The sequence below is a fragment of the Hemibagrus wyckioides genome, linkage group LG28, assembly GCF_019097595.1.
Source record: "Hemibagrus wyckioides isolate EC202008001 linkage group LG28, SWU_Hwy_1.0, whole genome shotgun sequence".
Taxonomy (NCBI): Eukaryota; Metazoa; Chordata; class Actinopteri; order Siluriformes; family Bagridae; genus Hemibagrus; species Hemibagrus wyckioides.
This window is the reverse complement of record NC_080737.1, coordinates 4,034,379-4,046,186: the sequence shown is the minus strand read 5'-3', so window position 1 is coordinate 4,046,186 and position 11,808 is coordinate 4,034,379. Positions and strand designations below refer to the sequence as shown.

The window sequence follows — 11,808 nt, the reverse complement described above, 5'->3', positions numbered from 1 at the left end:
AAAATGGGTGATGCACAAACAAGGGAAATGCAAAATAAATGGAAAATCCAAAAACATTGGAACACAGAAAAAGCATCTAACATAGAAAAAACTGCAATTCAAAAGCACGAGATAAAAACAGGCAAGTTCCCATACAACAGTATTCGAGAGAGTATTATAATATGATGTGGAAATGATTTAATATATATATATATATATATATATATATATATATATATATATATATATATATATATATATATATATATATATAGAAACAATTCTAAAGGGTATTTAAAGACGAGGAAACTGGTGTTGATTAATTATCTATAACATCTATGATCACCTGTTTGTTACTTTTATCAATAAAAATAAATAAAAAGGAATAAAAATATGAATAAAACATTTAGCATAACACTTCTGAAAATAGGCGAGGAACATGGGAACAGACTGGAGCACAGCCATGAAGCACTTTCAGAGATTAAAGGAAAGATATGTAAAGAAATCAGACCATTAAAAAAAAAACCTCAATATAATAATTAAATGAAACAAAATGCATAGAGAGATTTGCACAAAGAGATTTGTTTCTAAATAAAACTAAAAATGAGTTTGACACCCCTGCTTTAAAAATTCAGATCAAAATGTACAATATAGCCTACGATAAATAAATGTGTAGTTATGAACTCAATCCACTGGAAGCAAAATAATAGAATAATCACATAATAATCACAATAATTACAAATGTAAATTTTTTTTTTGTATCATTTTGTTCTACGATGTGGAAATGATAAGAAATTAAGGTTCGATTTAATTTTATATAACATATACATATTAGCATATTAGAACGGAGTAATGAAATAGAATTAAAATTATCAACAGAGAAAACACATGTTGCCATAAGTGTGTGTGTATTAACATCTAAATGGATCTTTAGAATGTGTGTGAATAATTTAGAGTGTGTTATTTACTCCAGCTCAAGTCTGACCTGACTTCAGTTCATCAACTAAACAGCTGTGGTCATTTTCAAGGATGTTATAGAATTCTTGCTTTGCAGCTCTTCCCACTGAGTCAAGATATGTGTACAGTTCTCTCATTCTATCCTGAGGTGTTGACTTTGCCTGAATGTTATTGTACATCTCCTTAGAAATCATGTTCTTGCCTATCAGACAGTCTGCAACCTCCATCTCTGAAGGAAATCTCTGAATGAGTGTTTCTCTGTGTTCATCCACAAAGTCAGCACCTGCAATACAAACCATAATCAAATGATTCTAAACAGCAAGGTGTTTTCACTGCAACAGGATTCACATTAATTGGATTATGTGATGAATCACCAAACATGCACTTGTTATAGAAAATTGTTAGTTGTGTCTTGGTGCCAATTTCTAAGGTGGATGTAAAATTCAGAGCTAGTCAGACAGCCTTACCTGCTGTATCCAGGCTGTGTGAGTCTGGCTCTGTACCTGATGTGACCAGACAAAGAACAAGACCAGACAGATTGACATTATGTAATTAAAGTACAGCTACAATAGACATCCAGTCCAAATCATTTATTCATCTTCAACAAAACCAGTAGGGGGCATTTCACTCTGTATCATCTGTGTAAAACTACAGTTTCACTTCTTCATGGCACACTGATGTGTCTCAGAAGTCTCCGAAAAATTCACTTACCTGTAAGCAAGACTACAGATGGTGTCCAAACCTCCCTGCCTCTTCTATTCAAAAGAATTAATGTGAGTTTAGTAACCTCAATATTTAAGAGCATGTCAAACGTGGGGTGATAGTTGGGGCTACAGTCACGATGAAATTCCACAAGCTAAGGAAACAAGTGATTAACAGGTCATTCCTGAATTCCTAAGATTAATCATATTTTACAAAAGTGTTCATGATGGGCTTTTAGTAAACTACCTCAGATTGTAAAACACTGTCAGGAGTAATACAGCGAAGTTTGTATCTTGTTCTAGGCTTCAGCTCACAACTGGCAGTTGTCACAATGTATGTGTAGCTCTTGTATTGTTTCTGCACCTTAAAGGGCAAGACAAAGCATAAAAATAGACATTTAAATCCGAATATTATTCTTCTAAATATTTTTATAAACACACATGGACAAAATTGTTGGTACCTTCCATTAAAGAATGAAAAACCCACAATGGTCACTGAAATAACAAAAGTATTAATAAATAAAAATGTACTGAAAATTGACTAACGAAAATCAAACATTGCTTTTCAGTTGTAGTTCAACAGAAGCATTTAAAAAATCAAAGTAATGAAACTGGCCTGGACAAAAATGATGGTACCACTAAAAAAGATTAAAAATATTTTGACCATATAGACATGCTGAATTAAAGTGTGTCCTGTGATTAGCATTACAGGTGTCTTCAAACTTGTAATCAGTCAGTCTGGCTATTTAAAGGGTGAAAAGTAGTCACTGTGCTGTTGGATATCATGGTGTGCACCACACTGAACATGGACCGCAGAAAGCTAAGGAGAGAATTGTCTCAGGAGATTAGAAGGAAAATTATAGACAAGCATGATAAAGGCTATAAGCATGATAAAGGCTATAAGTCCATCTACAAGCAGCTTGATGTTCCTGTGACTACAGTTGCACATATTATTCAGAAGTTTAAGGTCCACAGGACTATAGCCAACCTCTCTCGATGTTGCCACAAGAGGAAAATTGATGACAAATTGAAGAGACAGATAATATGAATGGTAACCAAAGAGCCCGGAACAACTTCCAAAGAGATTAGAGGTGAACTCCAAGGTCAAGTTACATCAGTGTCAGATCGCACCATCCATCATCGCTCGAGTCAAAGTGGTCTTAATGGAAGATCACAGAGGACGACTCTACTGTTGTAAGCAAATCATAAAAAAGTGAGACTGGAACTTGCCAAAATGCATATTGACAAGACACCAAACTTTTGGGAGAATGTCCTTTGGACAGATGAGTCAAAACTGGAGCTTTTGGGCGAGTCACATCAGCTCTATGTTCACAGATGCAGAAATAAAGCATACAAAGAAAAGAACACTGTACCTACTGTGAAACATGGAGGAGGCCTGGTTATTTTCTGGGGCTGACTTGCTGCATCTGGCAGAGATTGTATTAAATCTGTGCAGGTTACAATGAAATCTCAAGACTATCAAAGCATTCTGGAGCAAAATGTGCTGCCCAGGGTCAGAAACCTTGGTCTCAGTCACAGGTCCTCCAACAGGATAAAATACCCAAAACACAACACCCAAGACTGGCTAAGAACAAAACATTGGACAATTCTGAAGTGGCCTTCTATGTGCCCTGATCTAAATCCTTTTGAACATCTGTGGAAAGAGCTAAAACATGCAGTCTGGAGAAGGCACCCTACAAACCTGAGACAGCTGGAGCAGTTTGCTCACGAGGAGTGTGCCAGAATACCTGTTGACAGGTGCAGAAGTCTCATTGATAGTTACAAAAATCGCTTGATTGTAGTGATTGCTTCAGAAGGTTGTGCAACAAAATATTAAGTTAAGCGTACCATCATTTTTGTCCAGGGCAGTTTTATCAGTTTGTTTTTTTAAATGCTTCTGTTTAACCACAATTAAAAAGAAATGTCTGTTTCATTAGTTTTCAGTTAATTTTTATTTATTATTTCTTGTCAGTTTCAAATGTTTTCAATCACCATTGTCTTTCTTTAATGGAATGGTACCAACAATTTTGTCCACATGTGAGTGTAGATATTGGTTCAAGCAGATTACCTCTTTAACTGGCACATTTGCTGGCAGGAGGTGGATGTTCAGTTTACTCTTGTTGTGCTCTGTAAATTTTTTGTAGAACAGTAGAACTTGGGCCCTGATGAAATTTGTATTCCAGGGTGAAATTAAACCAAATGGGCAGAGACTCTGAATGTTTATGATCACATGTGTGTCTGTCACTGTTTGTGGCTGAATGATCTCCACTTTACCATCAGACACATGTGCTACAGCCAGTTTTGCCTTGCCTTTACCTGTAACATTAGATTAAAAATATCAGATGTACTTATTACCACTGTTACACATATTTGATATGGCACAGGTTTTATGCCAGATGCCCTTCCTTACACAACCCTCATATTTTGTCCAGGCTTGGGACTGGTAGTGAGAGTTATCTCTTCAGTGGATGGGTTGGCTCTCTGCCTGGGCATCAAACCTGGGCTGCGGTAATGAGAGTGCGGGATCCTGCTGCTGGACCACCAGGTGGCTACTGATTACCACAGCGTTATGTCTATATTTTGACTTATATTCATTTTATATAATTGCTTAATTTCAACACTCTTCCTCACTTTTCCGTAGACCCTGGTAATAAATCATTTTGGATGGGCTTTTTTCCGGTGTTACAAACTTTTACCATTCTAAGTTTGCAAGTTTACACCAATCTTAAATTTGTAAATGCTAGTGAAAGGTCGACTCACCCGTCTCACAATGTGGGAAGTGCAAACGAAGGATTGAATCTTTGGGACCGTCAATATTATACAGAGGTCCTGCAGGTTTTTTTGGGGGGGGTAAATTGTTTAAGAGCCAGTTGTCCCAGGACATTATTCTGTACTTCACTTCCCCTTCACTTTCCATCTCAAACACAATGTTGGTAAATTCACACAGGAACTGACCAGGACAAGGGCAGAAAAACCTGAAGAAAAATAGAAAACCCAGGCCAGAAGCATGCTCTGCTATGCATGTCAGTGATCAAGAGGTTGTAAGAATGCAGGGGTAAACAAATCATATCTGTTAAAGGTGGTGGCGAGGTAATTGTTAGTGCATTAATACAGACTAGCATACAATTATACTGTTAATACACTCTTCTAGTGTGCACTATAGTTTGAGCATAAAGTTTTTACTTATTACCATGAAGCATGTTAAGTTTAAACACTGAATAAAAACTTGAGCATAAGTCAATAATGATTGCCATTTTTTCCCAACCTACTTGTCTGCCACGCAGCTGTGAATAAAAAACGAATAGTTGGGACAAATCTGTTACTTGTCCTAGACTACATTAATAATAAAAGCAGTTACATTACCGGTATTCATCCTCTTCACAGTTTTTAACCAAGTGAGGTGTAAATGGTTTCAGCTGATGACAAATGTCTGCTGAGGGCTGTTAAATAGAACAGATAGATGAAAAAGGAGTTTTATTGCTTAATCGTATATAACTGACCAGTCAAATCTGTGAACACACTTATTTTCATGGTTTTATGTCCTGCTAAAATACTACCTGCCTCCAGTGGGTTCTATAGTGGTTCCAAAACCTGGCATCTGGGAAGACTCAGATGCCACTATGGAAACCTCTGCATTTGGGGAACTCAAGTCCCTTCTCATCCTTCAAAAGGTTAAAAAGAACACAGTGCTTCAAAAGCCCTCAGGCAGGAGCAGACAGGCACTTCAGAAGCTGCTGTAGCCTGCCACATCTCTAGCTGTGTCCTCATGTGTCACCATGCCACTAATAACGCCCACCAACATGGCTGACACAGACCATCCAGAGGCCTTCTTAAAGCTTTTGGAACATGTGATAGCAGTGTAGGAATGGCTAAAAGAAGAATAGAATGTGCTCTGTAATGCTGTATGTTTCTGTGTGGACACTTGAGGAGCACCACTGATGCTTCCGAACACTGCGGCTCCCTGAGATTAACTGCTCATACGTCTTTACTCAGCAGCTAAAAAAGACCCTGATCTGGATTCATCACACACCTCAGGCCTCTCCCGATTGAGCAGTAATGTACCACATCTCACTGAGTGTACAAGGAAGTATCACACAATTTTGTGTGTGTGTGTGTCCATGTCCAGCACAGTACAGTTCTTTGTTGAGAACAGTTCTCAGTTGTATGTGTGTGTCCATGTCCAGCACAGTTCAGTTCTCTGATGAGAAACAGTTCTCAATTGTGTGCGTGTGTCCATGTCCAGCACAGTTCAGTTCTCTGATGAGAAACAGTTCTCAATTGTGTGCGTGTGTGTGTGTCTAGCACAGTTCAGTTCTCTGTTGAGATCAGATCTCGGTTGTGTGTGTGTGTGTCTGATGGTGCCAGCCATTATTAAATTCAGGGAGAAAAAGCATAAATCAGAGGTGGCAAATATTTCATGCCTAACCCATCCACTTATTCTTTAGACAAATTGCCCAGGGTTTCAGGCATTAGTAAGAGAAATGTTTGTCAATGGTTCCTCCAACACCCAAACATGGGTTGGAAAATGTGCAGCATTGGCTGAGGAGGAAGTTATGTGGCTGTTAACGGCAACTACACATCAAGGGGACATTGTGGTTGGGGAGGCAATCCACTTCTCCACCCTTGGCAGTGATTTCCCATAAGCTTATTCTCCTGGAGCAGTTATCTGATGAAATCCTGGGACATGCCTTCAAGCAAGTGAAGAGAGGGTCAACAAATCCAAGAAATCACAATTTTGTTGCACTATCCCACCCATACTTCTCTGGTATTAAGGATAGTTTGCATCAAGTGATGCAGGAAGAGACAAAACAATTGTTAGTACTGAAGAGCTGTAGGGAAAACCTGTTCCATGCAGTTCATCTTAGATCTATGGCTGGAAAGGGCCAGGAAAAAACATTAATTGTCTCATGGCCCATTTCCATTGCGCAATCATTGTTCACGGGTGGGGTGTGGCATATTGCAAATGTCAGCTGGTGAATCTGACAGTGGTATTAGTATGGCCCTCTTTGGGCCAATAGAATGAACTGCAGGAGGGCATATTTTGTATTTTATTTATGGACCATGCAAAGTGATACCCAGAAGCCATGGCTCCCCACAAGATCTCAGAATGCTAGCTTTCAAATTGGGATCCCAAAAGAGATCATGACTGACCAAGGCACATCCTTTATATCATGCCTTCTTTGTGAACTGTACAAATAATGATTTCATTGATTTGCATCAGTGTTTATCATTTGCACAGGGATGGGCTGGTGAAGCCACTCAATTAAATGCTTGCAAAATTAATTCATTTGTTCAGATTGATGCTTGGTACTAGGATAGGTAGCTCAGACATCTAGCTGTCCCAGTAAGCACAGGTTGTCAGTTTTTTGCCTTTACCAGGTCACAGTGACCACATAGAGCACCTCACTGATCAGCTACCTGAACACAGAAAATGTCATTCGTTGAGATGGGTGGGACTCACAGCAAAAATGAAAAGTGTGCAACTGTATGGGTGAAAATATGGTATCTGGGCTTCAACTTGGGCTATAGGCAGGTGCACCCGCAAATTGATAAGACAGCATCAACTGCGGTCTGCCTGAGACCTAAGACCAAAAAGGGGCTGAAGCAGTTTCTGGGGCTTGACGGCTAGTATCAAAGATTGGTAACTAAGAAGTGCTGTTTAACGGAGAGAAGATTTTTTCAACACAGCATTTTTAAACATAATAGTTTATTTAGTAAGCTTATAGTGTTTGTAATACAAACAGAAACAAAAATTATAACCAAGAATAAAAAAAGTCTACAGGTCAAAATTATTAGCCCTCTGATTTTAATAGTCAATAGTGTATCCCCTTTTTTTGATAACATGTCTCCTGAGGAGTGGCAGCCCATTCCTCCTTAGCCAATCTCTCAGGCTCCTCCAGATTCGTTGGTCTTCTGGCATGAACTCTGAACTTTAGTGTGCCCCACAGATTTTCTATTGGATTTAAGTCTGGGCTTTGTGCAGGCCAGTCAAGGATGTTCACTTTGCTCCTTTGTAGGTAGTTCTTCACCAGAAGTGAGGTATGTTTTGGGACGTTATCATGCTGGAAGACAAAATATTGACTCAGACCAAGCTTTGTTGCAGACTGTCTGAGGTTGTCTCTCTTCTTGTAGTCTTCCTTTTTCATGGTTCCTTCAACCCTGACGAGATTCCCAGTTCCAAACGCACTGAAACTTCCCCACAGAATTATACTCCCACCGCCATGTTTCACTGTGGGAACCGTGTTCTTTGGGTTGAACGCCTCTCCCTTCTTTCTCCAAACATAGGCAACATCTCTATGGCCAAAGAGCTCTAGTTTTGTCTCATCTGACCAAAGGACATGTTTCCAGTATGAATCATTTTTCCCCAGGTTGTCCTTAACAAACTTGAGTCTAGCTTGTAGGTGTCTCTTCTTCAGAAGTGGAGTCTTTCTTGGTCGGCAACCTCGCAGTCCATTCCTGTGCAAGGCTCTAGTGACTGTCTTCATTGATACATAAATCCCAGACTTTGCTAAGTCATTCACTAGTGTCCTGGCAGTTGCTTGGGTCTTTAGAAACCTCTCTCACTACTTTTCTTTCCAAAGGTTTTGAAATCTTTCACTACCTGCCTCTGCCAGTCTTGTTCTCCACTGTGTGGGTCTCTTTAAACCTCTTGATAATACTTCTCACGGCAGTTCTTGAATATGATTTGATAAACGTGTATATCCTTCTCCTCCTTTGTGAGCATGAACAATTCTTTTTCTCAAGTCTAAACTAATTTCTTTTGTCAAGGCAAGTAATTGGACAACAGTGGTTTGTTCTGTAGCCAATCAAACAAATAATTCCTTAAGGGGACTAATAATTTTGACCTTAGTTTTTTTCATTTTTAAAAATAATTATTTTATTTCAGCCAAACTAAAAGAAATCTACGGAATCTGAGAGAGGCCATGTGATATTATTATTTTTGCTTTTGTTTTCTCGTTATCGTGACTTAAGTTTCTCATGATCTTGAGATAACAAAAGTTGTTTTCTCGTGATCTCGACTTAATGATCTTGTGATATCGATATATATTTTCTTGTGATGTGATCACGACTGGCAACTTGCCTTATCTACCTCCATTTTTGTGAGATTCTCTTCAGGGACACCCCTCTCTCTTAATGCAGAGATAAATCCCATCTTTACAGCAGACATTACAATACATTTATGAAGATGCTGACGCCAACGTGTATGTGCAACAGTCAGTTGAAACTGCGCCTAATTTTCCAGCAAAAAAATACGTCATTAGATTCTGATTATGTCGTGATCACAAGAAAACAAAGGCAAAAATAATATCACATGGCCTCTCTCGGCTTCCGTAGAAATCAGACTTTCTCTAGAAGAAAAATACTGTGAAAAAATTGTTCTGTTAAACATCACTTATATAATATAAGTGATATTATATTTGACATGGGGGGCTAATAATTTTGTCTTCAACTGTATACCAGCATCAGTGATACTTACTTTTCCGGGGGAGAGAGTCTGCAGTATAGATGTGCAGCCAGTGTCTGTCCTATTGTGTTCACCAAAATGTGAAAAACATACTGAAAAAAACCCCCCCAAAATTTGGAGAATAAACAAAACACAGCCATATAAATATATGCAGTTATTTTTAAAGATTAGATCTTTACACTTTATAATATACATTATACTATGCTATTCAATATTTAACCAGTCTAACAGGCTTAATCAAATACAATCAAGCTTTGATTTGTTTAGTGAATCAGAATAAATCACTAATAATTCTAAAAAAAAAAAAAAAAATAGAATTTTAAACATTCTAAACCATTGAAACAATTATAATATATGAGTACTAAAGGGTAATGTTTTGAGCGTTATTATTGTGGCACAAATTATTTTTGTTCCGTATATTTTTTTGCACATTTCATTTAAGTTCTACCAAAATATAGGGAGAAAGAAACAAAGAATTACAGTAAAAACACATGCAGACATGATGAATACATGAACCTGATCTAAAATCTTACCACAGCTGACAGACATCTCTGGTTGTTTCTCTATCACTTTTTCAAAACTACAACAAGAAGAGAAAATTACATTTTTAAATTGCAAATTATACTGTCATGCTGGACAAACATCAAAAACAGGATATTTATCCATGAAACCAGGCAGAAACTAAAGACATGACTTATCATCGGGTGTAAATGCTAATTTGTAAAAGAGTGGACAAGGTTATAATAGAAAGACTTTTAACCACAAGTGTACAGATTAAATGTCTAAAGTTTTTTAATGAGTTTTAGATTTATATTCATATTAATCCCTAATGAGGAAGCCAAAGGCAACCGTGGCAAGAAAACTCCCTGAGATAATATTAGGAAGAAACCGAGAAGAATTGAACATTAATATTAGAAAAAATGAAAACTAAGCTAATAAGAGCAATCTTGTGATCTCCCTTTCTCCTAGACGTCCCCCAGATGTCCATATAGATGAGTCACTGACTGTTTACTTATGGTATACCTAGTGTGTAAACTAGTGAACCATTATGATGAATTCATTGATACAGACTTCAAAGCACTTTTGCTCTGGATGAGGGCATCTGCCAAATACTGTAAATGTAAATGTAGAATGCTGTTTATCTTTCAAAGATACTGCTAAATCTTCTTAACATTGACATTAAGGAACGTTTCTAATTGCCTAGTAATTACAGTTAAATAAATAAAAAAAAAAAAACTCAAGGTGGGACATAGTAAGCAGCTTTAATCTAAAATACCCACCAAAATATCCTCAAAATCAAAGTCAGAGACACTGAGTTACATGTCGAACTGCTTCTGCTGAACTACAGATGCTTCATTTACTATAAATGAATCAATCAAGAAAGAAAGAAAGAAAGAAAGACAGTGTTTTGTTTCTAGATTGACCAAAAATTATTTTTCAGTCCAGCTTTTTTCCTTTTATTATTTTTATTATTTTTATATTACTTATAACATTTGTTGAAATAATTGCTTTTTCTCTTCAGTGCTTGAATGAAGTTTACATAGCAAATTATCTTTATTGTTTCCTAATGAATACACCAGATTAAACTAGATCTAATAAATTCATATGATGTATTAGAATAAAGAATATCTATTAACCCTGATATTTAGGTCACTAATTCAGGGACCTTGATGAAAAAAAGCCCTGACCTATCCAAGCACCATTACAAATTATAACAGTTTTTAATGTAGACAAAAAATAAGACAATTATGTATTTCTGTACAATAAAGATATTCACGATTAAAATATAAAACACATTCCATATGAAGCAGAAATAAAGCACACTTGTTGTTATTTATTAGTACGTACCTTAAGTAGCTGAGGAAATGACAGAGCAACAAAGAATGCCTTTGCCGTACTTTCAGTTTAAGAACATATGCCTGTATATATACATATACTGTAGGCGGACACCCACATGTGTGTAAAGACATTGTGCAACTCTAATTAAAGGAATTTTTGAATGAATTGTGTTGAATTGAATTCCTTAAGTATCATACTGTATAATATATATTAAAGTGTGCATCATATCATTTATATAATTGATTCACAGGAGCCACTGCTTGTCCTCAAACATTTTTTTTCTCTCAGCATCTCTGACCACCTTCACATGGTGTCTACTAACACAGACACAACAATGACAAAGCTCTAGAACATCTACAGTGGCTCTTCAGGGAGCTATTTTTCTCTGGGCAAGACACAACCTTCACATCATTCATATATTTAATTTCCAGACAATTGTATTTGGGTTATACTTTGGTATATTGCTAAGGATATCATTGAAATTTAAAAATCTTTCAAACTGAAGTACGTACTGGGATAAAATAATGTTCTTCTTTTAAAGCTGATTATTCTAGTCAAAATAGAAAAATAAATGGAATTTGGCTATATCACTTTAGTTAAAAGGTATTTTAAAAAAATTAATAACCCATGATATTAAAATTAACTCATCTAATGTCATAATGCTAGCATATGTCCAAAATTGGGCATCTATTCTGGAATGTTCTCACTGTGTCAGGGATACACTATCTAATTGTGGGAATCTGTGAGATCATGTATGTGTAAGAGGGCAGATAGCTCATTCTTCAGACAGTCATGTGACGCACGAGTAGCACTGATCAGATGACTTCATGTGTTTTGAAGGAAACACTTGAGCCTTCACCCTTCCTG

General features: G+C 37.0%; 1 protein-coding gene across 2 annotated transcripts; it reads right to left on the bottom strand.

Annotated features, from left to right (window-relative positions):
• Positions 1-273: 273 nt before the first annotated feature.
• On the bottom strand, positions 274-11,787 carry LOC131348277 (NACHT, LRR and PYD domains-containing protein 1a-like). Of its 2 annotated transcripts, none has more exons than XM_058383080.1 (10): positions 10,951-11,271; positions 9,636-9,682; positions 9,115-9,194; positions 5,001-5,077; positions 4,398-4,612; positions 3,706-3,953; positions 1,885-2,001; positions 1,648-1,792; positions 1,404-1,439; positions 274-1,219 (listed from the first exon to the last, which is right to left on the bottom strand). In XM_058383080.1, the coding sequence occupies exons 1-10, from the start codon at positions 11,070-11,072 to the stop codon at positions 954-956; spliced, it is 1,353 nt and encodes a 450-aa protein (XP_058239063.1). In that variant the 5' UTR covers positions 11,073-11,271; the 3' UTR covers positions 274-953. The 2 variants fall into 2 exon arrangements, with proteins under 2 accessions (XP_058239063.1, XP_058239064.1); XM_058383081.1 differs by having other exon boundaries at positions 1,084-1,219; positions 1,648-1,691; positions 10,951-11,787.
• Between the last annotated feature and the right edge of the window lie 21 nt (positions 11,788-11,808).

Bases quoted from the DNA above. Each gene is read 5' to 3' on its own strand.
- LOC131348277 (XM_058383080.1), bottom strand. From the start codon at position 11,072: ATGTCTTTACACACATGTGGGTGTCCGCCTACAGTATATGTATATATA. The intron at 2,002-3,705 runs GTAATCTGCTTG...TTGCCCTTTAAG, and splicing joins CAAATGTGCCAGTTAAAGAG to GTGCAGAAACAATACAAGAG. The intron at 1,440-1,647 runs GTAAGTGAATTT...TGGTCACATCAG, and splicing joins ATCTGTAGTCTTGCTTACAG to GTACAGAGCCAGACTCACAC.